The 18,919-nt window shown below is 45.6% G+C and overlaps 2 protein-coding genes across 2 annotated transcripts in view; both read left to right on the forward strand.

Moving 5' to 3' along the window:
• Positions 1-1,199, forward strand: part of LOC311342355 (large neutral amino acids transporter small subunit 4-like) — a 14,901-nt gene extending 13,702 nt beyond the window's left edge. Inside the window, exons 6-9 of the mRNA XM_084467202.1 lie at positions 1-90; positions 487-560; positions 640-763; positions 958-1,199. Of these exons, the coding sequence (XP_084323328.1) occupies positions 1-90; positions 487-560; positions 640-763; positions 958-1,143 (474 nt within the window). The 3' untranslated portion in view covers positions 1,144-1,199. The remainder of the gene's footprint in view (positions 91-486; positions 561-639; positions 764-957) is intronic.
• Positions 1,200-6,173: 4,974 nt separating this feature from the next.
• LOC311342356 (phosphatidylinositol transfer protein alpha isoform-like) lies at positions 6,174-18,739 on the forward strand. The gene is made up of 12 exons (XM_084467203.1): positions 6,174-6,286; positions 7,494-7,524; positions 12,868-13,013; positions 13,162-13,295; positions 14,183-14,190; positions 14,398-14,472; positions 14,785-14,868; positions 15,041-15,118; positions 16,342-16,452; positions 16,548-16,670; positions 17,535-17,594; positions 17,824-18,739. The coding sequence occupies exons 1-11, from the start codon at positions 6,270-6,272 to the stop codon at positions 17,580-17,582; spliced, it is 855 nt and encodes a 284-aa protein (XP_084323329.1). The 5' UTR covers positions 6,174-6,269; the 3' UTR covers positions 17,583-17,594; positions 17,824-18,739.
• Positions 18,740-18,919: the final 180 nt, after the last annotated feature.

Raw genomic sequence — 18,919 nt, forward strand, 5'->3', positions numbered from 1 at the left:
ATCACCAACGCCACGCGGGCCTTCATCTTCACCAACCTGCTGCTGGTGGCGTTTGGCTTCACCTGCATCGTCCCCAACCTGCCCCTACAGGTACACGCACGCACGCACGCACGCACGCACCACGCACACACACACACACACACACACGCACACGCACGCACGCACGCACGCACGCACGCACGCAATGCACGCACGCACGCACGCACGCACGCACGCGTGTACACAGCACTGCAGAGCGAGAGAGAGAGAGAGAGAGAGAGAGAGAGAGAGAGAGAGAGAGAGAGAGAGAGAGAGAGAGAGAGAGACTAGTACTATCTTGAAGGGAGTGAAATATAAAACATCATGTTCAGCCCTGAGAGACACATTACAATGCAGCTGATGCTCTTTGGAAGCACTTCATTGCCACCTGGTGGCCACACTTGATACTACGTGTACTATATTACATTTCTTAACCCACGTGGTCGATTTTGTTCTTCTGATCTCCAGATTTTGTCTTTTATTTTGCACACCGTGGTGAGAGGGTTCATCCACTCTGCGGTCGGAGGCCTCTACGCAGCTGTGTAAGTCCCCTGTCCTCTGTCACAGCGTCGGTTCCCTGGATCACGCAGTGTTTCTCATTGTGCTGTTTGTCCCTGCCAGCTACCCGTCCTCCCAGTTCGGCAGTCTGACGGGCATGCAGTCCCTGATCAGCGCGCTGTTCGCCCTGCTGCAGCAGCCCCTGTTCATGGCCATGGTGGGCCCGCTGCAGGGAGACCCCCTCTGGGTACGCCCGCCGACGCTCTGTGCTGAGTATCCCTCCGTGCGCACCACACCGGCCGCCGCACGCCGCCGGCTCCTCCCCCTTTCTCCTCCGTAGTGCGGTTGGGGTGCAGCTGAAACACTGGGGAGGAGCCCTGGTTGTATTTGCTGTTTGTCAGGCGCAGCCTCTGTGTCTCAGGGTGTGTCCTCCTCCCTCAGGTCAACGTGGGGCTGCTGGGCCTCAGCCTGCTGGGCTTCTGCCTGCCGCTCTACCTGCTGTGCCACAGCCGCCACCTGACGCGCCTCAGGGAGGAGCGCCACGACGACCCCAAGGCCTACGCCCACATCAACGCCGCGGGCCAGGGCGCCGACGCCGACGCCATCAAGCCTGAGGTCTTCGTCTAGTGATCTCTGGCCCCCTGAGGTGGGAGAGAGGCCCTGTGGAGAGGGGGGGGGGAGGACTGTGGAGAGGGGGGGGGAGGACTGTGGAGAGGGAGGGGGGGAGGACTGTGGAGAGGGGGGGGAGAGGACTGTGGAGAGGGGGGGGAGAAGAGGACTGCTCTCCATCTTCTGTTCATGTGGTCGTTCCTCTCATCCTCTCTTTTCTTGTATTGTCTGAAAGTGTATTCAGCCGCACTAGTCTCCTCACAGTCCCCCAAACACACACACACACACACACACACACACACACACAGTGAGTGACGCCACTCTGGAGCCCGCTGGGTCACACAGGACCGTTTGTGCACAGTGACACGAGACGTTTGGCCCTCTGCTGTCTGCACTGACTTGACACACACACACACACACACACATCTGTTGAAGAAAACAGCTGGAGGTATTAGACATGGAGGTGATGAACCTGCCTAAAGTTGCCGGCACATGCAAGGGGGGTAATGTATCCACCAATCACCAACCTCTGGATTTTGTTTAGAAGAAGAGAGAATATATGATATGATATACTGCTCCCCCAAACGTCCTTCTGCCCCAGTGAGCTCCATCCATAACCCCTGGTGAGCAGCAGCCATGAGGATAGTAAGGACACAGTGGTGTTGGCCATTCAGTGCAGCACACCAAAGTGTTGTCCACCTGCCTGTCCTCGTATGGTGATCAGAGTCTGGGGATCGGATCGCTGGTGGAGTGTTTTGGTCGTTACTCTTTGTCAGAGAGCAGGATGATTCAACCATTGTTCTGGGATGTGTGTGTGATGGTTTACGTTACTTTGATGAACCGACACGGGGAAAGGCTTTGTGAGCAGCTCTGCGGGACGCGCCGGCTGGCTGGCCGTCAGACCGCACCTCCTCTAGGCTGCTCTGGCGGAACCTTCTTGTTGTTGATGTAATTGTTGTTGACACGCAGCTTTGATGTAATGTATTCAGGGGCTCTACTCCCCCTCCCCCCCCCCCAACATCCTCCTCCACCACACTGACGGAGCTCCACCGTCCAACGGGACTCTGACTGTCCCCGTGGTAGCAGTGTGACAAAGACACTGCTTTCAAGGCTGCTGGTGACTCTCATGTTGGTCTTTGTTTTTTGGCTTTTCCTATACCAGCAATAAGGTGCCACTGCACTCCTACCTACTGTCCATCATGGTGTGTATGGACTACAGTTCACACAGGGGAGAAATGAGGCCATGCAGTTCAAACAGTAGACAGTCAGGCTCCAGGGGTCAGAGTGGGAGTCGGGTTCTGACTGTCTGGTGCTCACAGTTCACTGGGTTCTCTACTTAGACCAGACTAGGCTGCAGTTCACAAATGTTTCTTTATTTTTTCAATGAACTATCATTTCAGAGATGGATGTTGAACACGGAGGCTGATGCAGAAGAGGATATTTCTCTGGTTTTGAGTGGCAGTAGGAGTAGTGCACGCGAGAAGAGAATCAGGGAGATGCGTTCTTATTGTTTTCTTCTGTAGTTTGTGTTTCTTTTACTGCTACACACATGTCCTTGTTTCCCTGTAGCAATAATAGTATCCATGGTCACCTGTCCTAGTTATTTTATTTTTTACATGACTAAACAGGTACATGACGGTAATCTTTAAGTCCGAAAAGGTGCTAGTTGAAATACCAGATTAAGCTACAAGCCATATCTGAGGGACACAGGCTGAACTGTTGAGTCAACATGAAAGAAAGGCCACAGTAGATCTGCAACTGTTTCAATTGTGTAATCTCACTTCCATTGAGCTACGCATATATATATATATATATATATATATCAACTAGTTCATTGGTTTGGCTGCCCCTCAATAGAAAGCTACACTGAAACTGCTTGAATAAGGTTTAAATGCTGCTTGGAGTCAGAGCAGGCTCGCTGAGGGGCACATCCACAGTGGTACAAGCAGTGCGCTCCTCCAGCAGGTTGTGTGTCATTGTGCAGGAGCCTTGTGATTGGTGGCTGAGGTCCAGAACAGGTTTTGTTTGGCTCTTCCTTTCCTTCCCTCTCCTTCTGACGGTTAAAGCAGGACACAAGCCCCGCCCTCTGGCTCCACCTATCCCAACCTGGAGTCTGCTGGGCCGTTACTATGGTAGCAGCCTGCTGTAGTTGTGTAATACAATGGAAATACACAAACGCCCCCGTGGAACGATACACACACTCACTAATACACACCTAAATACAGATGAGACACAAGACTCATGGGGGGGGGTAATGAACGCAACGTAGACGTGGAGAATGGAAGCCCCCCTGCAGTGGACGGGATCTCGTTGTGCATGGTCTATGCACCATGTACCATGGTCTATGCACCATGTACCATGGTCTATGTATCATGGTCTATGCACCATGTACCATGGTCTATGCACCATGTACCATGGTCTATGTATCATGGTCTATGCACCATGTACCATGGTCTATGCACCATCTATCCTGCCCTATGCACCATGTATCCTGCCACAGGCCCTCATATGGTTCCTTTACTTCTTTGAAATGTGCACCGTTACAAAAATACATACATAAAGAATGCAAATGTTTATTTTTATATACATAGAAAAGAACTGCTTAACAAATGGAATGCACCTTTTTATATTCAGGAAAACTAGTGGAAGAGTCTTGTCTCTCTGTCAAAGAAACACACCGTCAGTCTCACACGAATAACTGCGTAGATTCTAGAACCTTTTCATCATGACATGAAGCAGATCGCATGCGTTTATTAACCTTTTAAGGAGCCAGGAGAGGCTGTTCTCTGAGCAGCATGTTACGCTCTTGTGAACAGACTGTGTTCTCTTGGCCGACCTGCTGTGAGGAGCAGGAGATGCAGGTATACGGAAAAAATGATGTTCTTACTATAGCCCAGCACTATGAATGTGATATATTGATAGATATACGGCTTCTTCACTTGCCTGGCAATTCATCCCCAATGGCCTCGATGTGCCCCCAAACCGAGGCCACCCAGACCAGCAGTGTGAAGGCTGTCTCTAAAGAGGAGCTCATAAGACACACTAGATGAATATTTTGGGAGTTTGCTGCGACCTGAAGGTTGAAACACATCAAACATGGTAATTGTAAAATAATTCAAGGGATTTGAGAACCTCCAGAGCTCCTTTATAATGGAATAACTTGTTTTAAAGTTTATCCGTACAGTGTGATACACTTGTTATGTATTTATTTTCACTGTAGTCAGATTTTGAGACTGTTTTAATGTAAGACGTGTTGGCCATGCAATCACAGAGCAGCCACATCTGCTTGGCACGTATTTAACCTTCTTAGAAATGTTTTTAACCTCTAGAGGTCAGCAAACTCACAAAGTAAGGGCCTTGTTGCGTTCCGATCTAACCATGTTACTTTGGTCAGTTTAAAAGGATTGAAGGAGCCAGCAGATGGCTGATAAGAGAAAGTGTGAGTTACCAGGCAATATATTTTAATTCCCTCAGAATATATATCTTATCAGCAATTTTCTTATAGGCCTACTGCCATATCTTAAATGTCTCCTCTTTCAATTACATCACTCCCTGGACATCGCTCTCCCCCTGGTATGACAATAATTTATGTTTTGATTATCGATTGATAAGCCTAAATGTTTCATATCCGGAGACAGGTACCTGGGGTATTTCATTGTCTGTGACAATGTGAAATGTGATGTTCAGTTCAATCACCAATGCCTTTGTTGACTCCCACTTTTCTTGTGCAAATTATTTTTCTCCTATGACTTCTATGATTTTATATTGTGTTATTCTACATTAGCCACAGTCATTGAAATATTGATTTATGTTTTTAATTGTTTCCACTGAGAGAAAAAAAGGAACTACGTAATGCAAAATAAACATAATCATTTGTAAAGACGGTGTGTTGTGTTTTTATCACCATTCTACATTAAGTCTTTGTAAACCTATTCATTTTCTATACCTACTATATCTTTTGATAGGGAAAAATACGTGAAATTAAAACAATTGTTGGAACATAACATTATGGAATATACAGTAGGTTGAATATAGCTGAGATGTCTTCTTATTTTAACATGTGTAACATCGCTTGTAGGTTGGACAACTTTATTGAATGAATGAACACCACTTTGGAGAATTCAGGAGAGAAACTCCTTTGTCTTTTATTCCAAAGACTTCATCCGATGTATAAGTGGTCAAACAAGACTGGAAAGAAGCAGTGTTGACAAAGAAAGTAGTCCAACTAGACTGATGTGATGACAGGGATGGCCTCTACCACACCCCCCCCACACACACAGTATCACCTGTAGTAACACACACACACACACACACACACACACACACACACACACACACACACACACACACACAGTATCACCTGTAGTAACACACACACACACACACACACACACACACACACACAGTATCACCTGTAGTAACACACACACACACACACACACACACACACACACACACACACACACACACACACACACACACACAGTATCACCTGTAGTAACACACACACACACACACACACACACACACACACACACACACACACACACACACACACAACCACCTAGAGTAACATACACACACACACACACACACACACACACACACACACACACACACACACACACACACACACACAACCACCTAGAGTAACATACACACACACACACACACACACAGTATCACCTGTAGTAACACACACACACACACACACACACACACACACACACACACACACACACACACACACACAACCACCTGGAGTAACACACACACACACACACACACACACACACACACACACACACACACACACACACACACTATCACCTGGAGTAACACACACACACACACACACACACACACACACACACACACACACACACACACACACACACACACACACACACACACACACACACACACACACACACACACGCGGTATCACGTGGAGCTAACAGAAGTATCACCTGGAGCTGCGGGGGCGGTCCGATCCTCCACGCCCCGCCCCTTTCTACAAAGCGCATCTTTCAGGAAGAAACCCAATACAACTCCAAACTCTAGGACCGGCGCTGTCGACCAACAAGGAAGCCTTTGGACTACATTAGTGTGTATGCTGCTTTTGGACGGAAAGGACAATCACAATGCTCATCAAAGAATTGTAAGTAGACCCTAATCGAACAATACGAACGTAGTTACCAGAGATAGACCATGGAATGAGAATGCAGCGCAACTTTCCCTGGATGTTTTTGTAGATCCGGATTCCCAACGAACAGTGAGGTCCGATCAATGTTGAATGTATACTAAAAGCTGTTAAGCGTTCTTCATATATATATATATATATATATATATATATATATATATATATATGAATGTATACTAAAAGGTGTTAAGCGTTCTTCATTGATTTAAGGTTAGACCTACTGATAGGCTGATAGGTGAGTGTATCTAGTAGGTGTAGGCGAATATATATATATATATATATATATATATATATATATATATATACATACACACACACACACACACACACACACACACACACACACACACACACACACACACACACACACACACACACTGTAGATAGGCCCAGTCCAGGGTCACCTGATGGCAGACAGGTGTTATTTCCGTTTTTTCATTCATCATTTTCGAGGGTGATGTATATACCCTTACGCACCACCAAGACAGTCTCAAGCAGGCACTAATAACCATCTCAACCTGTTTTGGGAGTCTTTCCTGACCAAAGGGAAATAATGTTTCCACAATTGTTTAAAGTATGGTGGATGCAGACGACCAGTGCAGATGAATGAGTGCTGCATGATGTGAAGTCTTGTCATGTTTCTAAAAGCCACTGTGAGGCTTTAAGCCAGCCCCACTGCCACACTGATCTGTTTCTAATGAAATATTCAGGTCTCAGTGGACCAGCAACAGTTGGCCATTAAATGGCTACTGTATCATAGCACACAAGACCGACATGATGTAGGTTACACCAAGACAGAAGATGGATATTTACATTTACATTCATAGTGCAAGATACAACCTGCTTTATGAACAACCCTAACAACCTCTCTGGTCCAAAATGTCCTTAAATTGTAGAATTACTCAAAAGGGGGCTAACCTACTGACTAACAAGGTATAAGTCAGATTAAATTAAACAAACTGTGAGGAAACAGGGTCACATGGATGTGAAGACCATGGACTCTTCCAAGACGCAATCCACTTGGACCAAAGGTCACGCTGACTCAGTGCTGAGCCAGCGTTTCACTGTGCTCGGCCCATAGGCTTAAACCACTACTGCGCTTCCTCTTTCAGTGTTGATAGGGAAAATCCTAATGAATCTCCTTTTCTTGTCTCTATTTTTCCAGCCGTGTGGTCCTGCCCATATCCGTGGAAGAGGTAAGGACTCTATCGACCTACTGTCCAACTTTACAATGTCATCATCTTTCTCCAGTCCCCTTCCTCTTCTCACCTTCTCTCTCTCCCATTGCTTCCAAAGAAACCATTCCATTATCTGGGCTTTAAACCTGAATAATGAGCTACTATGTCAGAAAGGTTTTTCTTTGTATGTTTTTATGCATGGATTTAAGCTTGCATCAGTTAATGAGATTTTCTGAGCGTCAACTGACAAGAGCAAAGCTGTGTAAATACCACTAGTACATTAGAACATTGTTCTTCACAATGAACCCGTCAATTTGTCCCATGAAAGCCGCTTTGGCGAGAACGATGAATGTTCAATGAACTTGGTTGTACCTCAGCCAAACCAGAACTACTGGTGTGCCTGCACCTCCGTGGACTAAGTACCTGTTAAATACCGATGCCTTTGTGTGATGGGAGTCATTTCCGGTAAAACGGGTTACCACTGCACAGGATGACTCAGGGAGGAAAAGCTATGAATTAAACTGCAACTGAAAATGAGGATCATTGCCCATGGGTACGAATTACGAATCCTACTATGGCCACGCCGTTATCCTGGAAAGACACGCCCGCCTCTATTTCTGATTGGTCCGTCACACACGTCACCCCTATCTTTGATTCTACTGTCTATGGATTAGATTACCGCACTTTTACTGGCTTGATATTAGCTGCTGTAGTTAGGGTTAGGATTAGGGTTAGGGTTAGGATTAGGGTTAGGGTTAGGGCTCTTTTGTGACGCTCTCGAAGGCTCACAGCGAGGGTACCGTAGAGTTCTAAAGCGTCCAGATGAGTTGCATGAAACCCGGCCAATCACAGAGTAGGGAGGGTCTTGGCGTGGCCATAGTAGGATTGGTAACTACGCTGACAGGAGGGGTGTTTGAGTGAGGCCATGAGGGCAGGGCCAGCCTGCTGGTGCCTCTGCTTCGTGGTCTCACTGAAGAGAGGCACGTTGCCTTAAGCTAATATCACAGTAAGCAAATGTGTTTTTTTCTGTGTGCTTTGAGAATGACTTGGGGTATTATTATCCTTTTCTCAACCACTTAGGGCAGCGTTTGTCAAAGTGGAATAGGTGGATTGATCAAGGGGGTGCTCAAAATCAATCTGGGATTTCACTTCCCACACAGTCCTGTGGCTGACCTGGAAGTCTCAGTCCCAAAAAGAAATGTATGCACCCACCCAGTGTTGCAATACTCCCCTTCCTTTTATCTATGACAGGAAACTAAATCACTGAAAGATCTACACAGTTTACTCTTGGTCTTGTTTTTATATGTTGTGTGTATATGAAAATGCCCATTCAAATGTTGTTTGTCAGCAGAATTAAGAACCAAACCTTTCAGTGAGCTGTCTGTTTGCTGGGGCTGCTCTGTAGGATGCCAATCGTCACAGAGGGTACATGACTGTTCAAAGTTGGAACCACTGGCCGGTTTAGTTTCTTGGGGTCAGAATTGGATTCAAAGTCGATGGTTGATTGAGTACTTATGGGTGTCTATGTTCAGGGAACACAGGATCTCCAATTTACTCCAGTCCGCTTTGTGCTATGAAAAGGTTATATCAACAGATTGCAATAATATAAATGCAGAAATGTAAACATAAGACATTTAAATCAAATAAAAGGAAGTTGTGGAATTTATTCTGAATCACAGAAGATAATAATTGCGATTATTACATTAATCAAGTTATTTATTTATACATTTTTCTCCCCTAGTTAGCCTACATTTACCATTGAGTCTTGAGTCTCTGAAGTGTTGTTAAAGATGTGTTGTGGGTCTTAAGCCTGAGGGAGTATCAGTCTTGCTATACTTCATTCTTGTTTTCACCTAACGCCCTTCCCCTGCTTCTGGCCCATATCCAGGTAAAGCCCCCCCACCAAAATGTGCAAAGACGTTTCAAGGCATTTATTTAAGCTTTATTTAAACAAAAAAGCCATTTGAGACACCCCTAGAGAGATTATATTTAACTTTTAGTCTATCATAACCATTATTGACTAAACAAAAGAAAATTCCAACCCCCAAACAAAATATGAAGCACGTTACAAAAATAGTTGCAGAGAACTGCTCACATGCACAGCCAAAGTGATATTTTTCTCGTGATTTGATCTACACAAACAAAAAATGAAAGCTGAGACTCCACTGATTCCAACAGTCCACCCCACCGGCCACCAACCAATAACAGCACTCATTGTTTGTCACTCTCTGATGGCCTTAGGTGCTACTGCTACTTTGTTTGGCTTGGTCTCATTCAATTCTATTCGACCTGACCTTTCAATTGAGGGGTCAAGTGTCAAAGCTGTAAATTAGGTTCTGAAGATACCTGTTTGTATTTCATCAAGTTGATATTGTCAAATCTCCCTTGGATTTATTGATTATTTGGAGATCTGCCTAAACCTACTACCTCTACTAAAACCTCAGTATCTCTGCTCTCTTTACTCAGCTCAGCTCTTGTTCTGTGGGCCTATAGAGTAAGAGGGCGACCAACTGATAATGCACTTAGTTGTATTTAATCTAAAACATGACGTTTATTTCAAGCAGAAATGAATTATTCAACCTATGCTGTGTTCTAGCTTCGTTCACTCTTACCGGGTAGTATCCACATTGATTATTTCACCTGCAGTCTCACAGGTGTTATCTTTTCTTTTTGTACCAATATTTCATGTTATTGCCCTGACAGTTGTGGAGATATACTTTATTTACCTTGGGAATGTTATGTTCTGAATAACACTCAGAAATAGGCCTTATGTTATGAGGAGGTGGTACCATGGCAGAGTCTGTCATGCTGACTTGTCACTGCCTACCGATTCATCTGAAAAAAGCCAAAACAACAACACTCTGGCTGAACCAGACCAGTACCGTGAAACTGTTCAACTGGTCTTTGTCGTCGCTGTTGTCTTTGATGGATCAGACGGTTGAGGCCAACGTGACACACGCACACACTGGTTCTACACGTCAGGTGGCATTCCTGAGATCCTAGTCGCTCACAGCGACACACGGGAGCATCCACGCCGCAGAAATATGAGGCCACCGCCCGCCTGCTTCTGTCACTGCGCCAGAGACAGAAGCACTGCATCCAGGGCTCTGTATCAGGGCTTAGAGACTGCATCAGGACTCTGTATGAGGGCTTAGAGACTGCATCAGGACTCTGTATGAGGGCTTAGAGACTGCATCAGGACTCTGTATGAGGGCTTAGAGACTGCATCCAGGGCTCTGTATGAGGGCTTAGAGACTGCATCAGGACTCTGTATGAGGGCTTAGAGACTGCATCAGGGCTCTGTATCAGGGCTTAGAGACTGCATCCAGGGCTCTGTATGAGGGCTTAGAGACTGCATCCAGGGCTCTGTATGAGGGCTTAGAGACTGCATCAGGGCTCTGTATCAGGGCTTAGAGACTGCATCCAGGGCTCTGTATGAGGGCTTAGAGACTGCATCAGGGCTCTGTATCAGGGCTTAGAGACTGCATCCAGGGCTCTGTATGAGGGCTTAGAGACTGCATCAGGACTCTGTATGAGGGCTTAGAGACTGCATCTAGCCCTGCCAGGCTAGATGCAGATATTTATTTATAACTTAATAAATAAATATAGTATAGGAGAATATTGTTGTTGTTTATGTTAATGAAGATGGAAGGTCAGATTAAATGTGATTGTCCACCATATGTTGATGTGTTTAAAGGCCCTGACACACAACCAGGTTATCGGTCGTCAGACAGTCTGGCGAGAAAAGGCGGTCGGACCGACCACAGCACACACCCAACAGACTCAGGTCACACACCCAACAGACTCAGGTCACACACCCAACAGACTCAGGTCACACACCCAACAGACTCAGGTCACAGCACACACCCAACAGACTCAGGTCACACACCCAACAGACTCAGGTCACAGCACACAGCCAACAGACTCAGGTCACACACCCAACAGACTCAGGTCACACACCCAACAGACTCAGGTCACACACCCAACAGACTCAGGTCACACACCCAACAGACTCAGGTCACAGCACACACCCAACAGACTCAGGTCACACACCCAACAGACTCAGGTCACAGCACACAGCCAACAGACTCAGGTCACACACCCAACAGACTCAGGTCACACACCCAACAGACTCAGGTCTCAGCACACACCCAACAGACTCAGGTCACAGCACACACCCAACAGACTCAGGTCACACACCCAACAGACTCAGGTCACAGCACACACCCAACAGACTCAGGTCACACACCCAACAGACTCAGGTCTCAGCACACACCCAACAGACTCAGGTCACAGCACACACCCAACAGACTCAGGTCACACACCCAACAGACTCAGGTCACAGCACACAGCCAACAGACTCAGGTCACACAGCCAACAGACTCAGGTCACAGCACACAGCCAACAGACTCAGGTCACACACCCAACAGACTCAGGTCACACACCCAACAGACTCAGGTCACAACACACACCCAACAGACTCAGGTCACACACCCAACAGACTCAGGTCACAGCACACAGCCAACAGACTCAGGTCACACACCCAACAGACTCAGGTCACACACCCAACAGACTCAGGTCACAGCACACACCCAACAGACTCAGGTCACACACCCAACAGACTCAGGTCACACACCCAACAGACTCAGGTCACAGCACACAGCCAACAGACTCAGGTCACAGCACACAGCCAACAGACTCAGGTCACACACCCAACAGACTCAGGTCACACACCCAACAGACTCAGGTCACACACCCAACAGACTCAGGTCACACACCCAACAGACTCAGGTCACACACCCAACAGACTCAGGTCACAGCACACAGCCAACAGACTCAGGTCAGGGAGCTCACCAGACTGTTCTGGTGGTTGTGTGGGGGCCTGAACGGTGTCCTGGTGATTCTGTGTTGACTCCTACACAGTGTGTTGACTCAACCCTCTGTGGCTCTGCCCCTGTGACTCACAGGGCAACTCCGCCACGTCTCAGCCCAGCGCTATTACTGTCATTATGACTCATTCTCCACTGATGTCACCCAGCTCAGAGGGGGGGGAGGGGTGTGTGTGTGTGTGTGTGTGTGTGTGTGTGTGTGTGTGTGTGTGTGTGTGTGTGTGTGTGTGTGTGTGTGTGTGTGTGTGTGTGTGTGTGTGTGTGTGTGTGTCTCAATTGTGTCTCTAGTGCTGAAGTCGGTGTCTCCGATAAGGAGGAGGAAGTGGTTAGCGGAGGTCAGGTCGTGTGGTCACGCGGGCCGGCGGCCCCGCCCTGTGGCTGTTGTGGTCCCCACTCTTCTCCGCTTTGTTTTGCTTGTGCGTGTGTCATTGTTTGCGTTGCTTGTGTGTGTCCCTGGTGTGTGTGCGTGCAGTACCAGGTGGGTCAGCTGTACGCCGTGGCGGAGGCCAGTAAGAACGAGACGGGCGGGGGCGAGGGCGTGAAGGTGCTGATCAACGAGCCCTACGAGAAGGACGGCGAGAAGGGGCAGTACACGCACAAGATCTACTACCTGCAGAGGTACGTCTGTCCGTCACCAGGTGGTCCTAGCGCTGAAGGGGTCCCCCTATCGGCTTTACAAGACTGGACTCGTAATGGTGTGATCACATGAGCATCTGGGAACAAGAGGTGTCACTCCATTCTGAATCCATTTCTTTTTTGTCTGCAGTAAAGTTCCCAAATTTCTTCGTGCGCTGGCACCCAAAGGTTCTCTTGAGGTTCACGAGAAGGCCTGGAATGCCTATCCATATTGTCGAACAAGTAAGGCACGCACGCACGTACAGGTGTATGTGTGTATTTTATGTACATGTATTGTTACACACAGTAAATGAGATGGTGGAACAGGTAATTGTCTGCCGCAGCCACAATTTTGAATAAGGTTTAAGGATTTGGCAAGTTTGTGAAGAACCCAGGATAACTGTTGACGTGTTCAAAGTCCAGATATAAATCAGCCATGATTTATGATGGCTTCTAGATGGGTTCCGGAATTGGTGATTAATTGATCTATCCTTTATGAAACACTAACGAGTGCTTAGCAGCTTCCAGAGCTGTATCTTTTGTCTTTATATATATATATATATATATATATATATATATATAGGTACCTGCATATTAACGGCCCTGGTTGGCCATCAGCGTTGTGTGTGGAAACACAGCATGCTGAGGCTGTATTTAAACAGTATTCACACAGACTATGTTTCAGCGGCTCGCCAGCTGCCCAGTGTAGGACCGGACCAATACTGCCACAGGCTGTTTGTTGAATACAAATCCTGCTTTTCACCTGGACAATGTCAACAATTAACCTGGGCTCTTAGCACACCGGCCACATCCTTCAACAGGCTGGTGACCAGTGGTGTTTCTTACTGTGACTGCAGTTTAAAGAATGAACTCTGAGGGACCCAACCTTTATCTGTCCCTCATAGGGTGATCTCAGTCAGGCAGTTTACAAACAAGGAAACAGATTAAAAGCTCATATCATATATCATACACATGAACACGCTCGGACAATAGAAACATGAAGTTAGAAGACTGACTGCACTCCACCGACATTAAAGAGTGTTGTAGTGCTTCTGCCAGCGCAGAACTGTTCTCTTGGTATTGGTGCGATACTACAAATGTAAAGGAGTGTGTTTCTTGTCCTTCCTGTCCCGACCACCTGCCGTGACCTCCCTCTCCTCACACTGATCCAGTTCTAACTGTAAGTACTGCAGCCCAGAGTTTAGTGTGTGTGTGTGTGTGTGTGTGTGTGTGTGTGTGTGTGTGTGTGTGTGTGTGTGTGTGTGTGTGTGTGTGTGTGTGTGTGTGTGTGTGTGTGTGTGTGTGTGTGTGTGTGTGTGTGTGTGTGGCTTGATTTCACGTGTGTGTGCACAGAACTGACTCACTTTATCAACCCTCTCCCCTACAGAATGAATACATGGGTGAGAACTTCTTCATCAAGATCGAGACGTGGCACAAGCCCGACATGGGACAGACGGACAATGTAAGACGACTCAACGTGGAGCCTGTAGTCCCAATGCCTCGTTGCACAGTATACTAAGTGTTTGATTTTAAAATGATTCCATTGCTTCTGTGGTCTATTTTCGGGCACTTTTTAAAGTTTAAAAAATGTCGCACGTTCAATAGCATGCAACGTACAGAAGGGTTCATACTTAGATCTGATCCTACATTTTCAAAACATGGTGCATTTGAGTGGTGATTTGGACCAGGATTAATCCAGATCACGTAAGTGGTTTCAGGGTTGGTTCTCCTTTAATATCCATGGTAACCATGGAGGTGCATGGCCCCGCTGCAGGTTCACGGACTAGACCCTGATGACTGGAAGAAGGCCGAGGTGATTCACATCGACATCGCTGACCGAACTCAAGTAGGACAGAAGGTAGGTCTAGGTGAGAGCGTGTTCCACTGGACCAACGCGTCTCCTAAAGGGGGGGGTCGGTTGAAGTCATTCAGTGAAGACCTGCTTGGTGTCTCTGATTCCTTTGTGGGTCGCTCTGTTTCAAGGTGTTTAAGTTGTTTTTAAAGCCTTCTTGTTGATGTTGTTTATGCAGGATTACAAGCCGGATGAAGATCCTGCCACCTTCGTATCGAAGAAGACCGGCCGAGGGCCCCTGGGACCCAACTGGAAGGTACTTCATAAACCAGTGCTCCCAGTCTGTGACGCTCTGCTTGGTGCTACTATTACTACTACTATTACTACTATTACTACTACTATTACTACTATTACTACTACTATTACTACTATTACTACTACTACTATTACTACTACTATTACTACTACTATTACTACTATTACTACTACTATTACTACTATTACTACTACTACTACTGCTACTACTATTACTACTACTATTACTACTACTACTATTACTACTACTATTACTACTATTACTACTACTATTACTACTACTACTATTACTACTACTATTACTACTACTATTACTACTACTATTACTACTATTACTACTACTACTATTACTACTATTACTACTACTATTACTACTACTATTACTATTACTACTACTATTACTACTACTATTACTACTACTATTACTACTACTATTACTACTACTATTACTATTACTACTATTACTACTACTATTACTACTACTATTACTACTATTACTACTACTATTACTACTACTATTACTACTATTACTACTACTATTACTACTACTATTACTACTATTACTACTACTATTACTACTATTACTACTACTACTATTACTACTATTACTACTACTATTACTACTACTATTACTACTATTACTACTACTATTACTACTACTATTACTACTATTACTACTACTATTACTACTACTATTACTACTACTATTACTACTACTACTATTACTACTACTACTATTACTACTATTACTACTACTATTACTACTACTATTACTACTATTACTACTACTATTACTACTACTATTACTACTATTACTACTACTATTACTACTATTACTACTACTATTACTACTATTACTACTACTATTACTACTATTACTACTACTATTACTACTACTATTATTACTACTATTACTACTACTATTACTACTACTATTACTACTATTACTACTACTATTACTACTACTACTACTACTATTACTACTACTATTACTACTATTACTACTACTACTATTACTACTATTACTACTACTATTACTACTACTATTACTACTATTACTACTACTATTACTACTAGGTAACTTCATGGGCAGAACTTGTGCCTAATATTGCTTTGGAACCTCTGGCTGTGAGTGTACCACCATGACATATAATAAAGTTTGGCAGTTGCCATATCATAATGTTTGACAATAAAATAGCTGTTTTTGTATTACCAAACTTTCAGACAGAGCTGCAGAACAATACCAGCTGCCCTCACATGTGTGCTTACAAGCTTGTAACGATCCATTTCAAATGGAGAGTAATTCAAGGCAAAATGGAGAATTTAATCCATAAGGTAATTAACTTTTTCTCTCCTTGTTTCATCCCATTGTGTTGCATTGGTCCAGCTCACCCCTCCTCTCTCCTTCACATCCCTCCTCCTCTCCACAGCAAGAGGCACGTCTGTTTAACAACTTCCACAGGCAGCTGTTCTGCTCGTTGGACCAGTGGGTGGACCTGTCCATGGACGACATCCGGCGCATGGAGGAGGACACCCAGAAGGAGCTGGACAAGGTGAGCTCTGCTCTCGGTACCTGGTACAAGGTGAGCTCTGCTCTTGGTACCTGGTACAAGGTGAGCTCTGCTCTTGGTACCTGGTACAAGGTGAGCTCTGCTCTCGGTACCTGGTACAAGGTGAGCTCTGCTCTTGGTACCTGGTACAAGGTGAGCTCTGCTCTCGGTACCTGGTACAAGGTGAGCTCTGCTCTCGGTACCTGGTACAAGGTGAGCTCTGCTCTCTGTACCTGTTACAAGGTGAGCTCTGCTCTCTGTACCTGTTACAAGGTGAGCTCTGCTCTCTGTACCTGGTACAAGGTGAGCTCTGCTCTCGGTACCTGGTACTCGTGGGGCGGCAGCAGCTCAGCAGGTAGAGCGGCCTGGCTGGGGAGCACAAGGTCGCCCCGCGTGGTTGACTCTGCGTGTGTGACTGTGTATGAATGGCTTAATGTCTGGCAATATTGTAAAGCGCTTCCATTACACCAAATCTACGAGTAGTCTACACTTGTCGTACGAGTCAAATACGTTGGCGAAAAAATCGAATGTTGTTCGGCCAAACGTTTCCTATTACATGGTTTTGACAAATGATTATGTTTTCTGCACTTTTTTCCTCTGCCTGGCGGCTTTTATTATGAAACGCTCTTCTGCAGAAATGGACGCCTACTTATATACAAGCTTTGTGCATAAATAATGCTACTTCATATTCTCATGAAGGCGTGTACTCACTTAAGAACAGGTGAAGGTGGTTAATTTTATAATTAAACAGGTGGTTAATTGAACCAGCCGTTTAGGACCATCCCATTACATTGGGGTGGTGCCCATTGACAGATTTTGGGGTGTTTGCTCCACTGTTCATTGACATTGTGTTTCCATGTTCTCTAGATGAGAGCAGAGGGGGAGATCAAAGGCATGGTGGACGATGGAGAATGACCTGCCCACACTGTGAGTCTCACTCATGTTACTGAAGCCTTACCCCGCCATACTATTTAAAGTTCAGAAACTGCACCATCACTTGCCCATTACTGGTTATTGCAGCTTTTTCTTTCTCCAATTTGCTGAATTAATATACATTTATCACTCACCCTGACAAGTGAACTGTGTTTGCTGCGGTCACTTATCAGTGTTTTTTTTACTAAAAGCTTGGCTCATCGCTCCCGTTGTGTCTTTGCAGAGCCCACTCTGACCCAGAAGACCTCAGCTATCTACCCATCGAAATACTTTGCATCAAACACTTGGGATAAGCATCACAGAGGCCCCAGTTACTCTCACTTGAAGTCCAACACCACGGCTTATGCTACAACTGTAGCATACTATTTTTCAAATGGAGTATAAAGATTGAGAGAGTTTATTTAATATGCAGATTGTAACGACCTTGGCTGATGTCCAGCCCTTCCTCACCTGGTTACTGACATCACATTAAACTTGTGTTTTAATTACGACTAATGTTATATGGAATTTTTGCTTATTCTTATTTTGTATTTTTCAATTGTAAGTAGATGATTGAGTGTTTACATAACGGAGGAGGCTGCTGGAACCGTTCTACTGCTCTGGATAAACCGTTTACAGACGGACTGACGGACCTCCAGGCGGACCTCCAGACCTCCAGGCAGACTGACGGACCTCCAGACGGACTGACGGACCTCCAGGCGGACTGACTGACCTCCAGACGGACTGACTGACCTCCAGACGGACTGACGGACCTCCAGACGGACTGACGGACCTCCAGACGGACCTCCAGACGGACTGACGGACCTCCAGACGGACTGACTGACCTCCAGACAGACTGACGGACCTCCAGACGGACTGACTGACCTCCAGACGGATCTGTTCTGCCAACCAAAGCGCTCACTGTTGGTTTCTGTTGGGTTTAATTGGGCATCATATGTTCAGTATCGTTTTTAAAGTTGAAAAGTGGATTCATTATTGCATAAATGATACAGTAACTCCAGGGTTAGCAAAGGGTTTAACTCCCAAACAGCTATAAATTATTTTATTTTTATATATTGGGTCCTAGTCGTTGAATTAAACAGTTGTCCTAACTGTGGGGCGAGCATCAGAGGAAGGTTCTACATTGTGAGTTGAACTCTGAAAATAAACATCACTGGTTGAAACGGTATGTCTACTTAATGATGTGTTTTTGATTTGCTCATGTGGGATTAAATAATTGTATTGGATCCAGCACTAGAGGTATCATTTGTTGAACATGCACATAATCACTTGCCTTTAGTTTATGCTTCTATACTTCTGTCGTTACAGACAAAACAAGT

The sequence above is a fragment of the Micromesistius poutassou genome (assembly GCF_964030765.1).
Source record: "Micromesistius poutassou genome assembly, chromosome: 4".
Classification (NCBI taxonomy): Eukaryota; Metazoa; Chordata; class Actinopteri; order Gadiformes; family Gadidae; genus Micromesistius; species Micromesistius poutassou.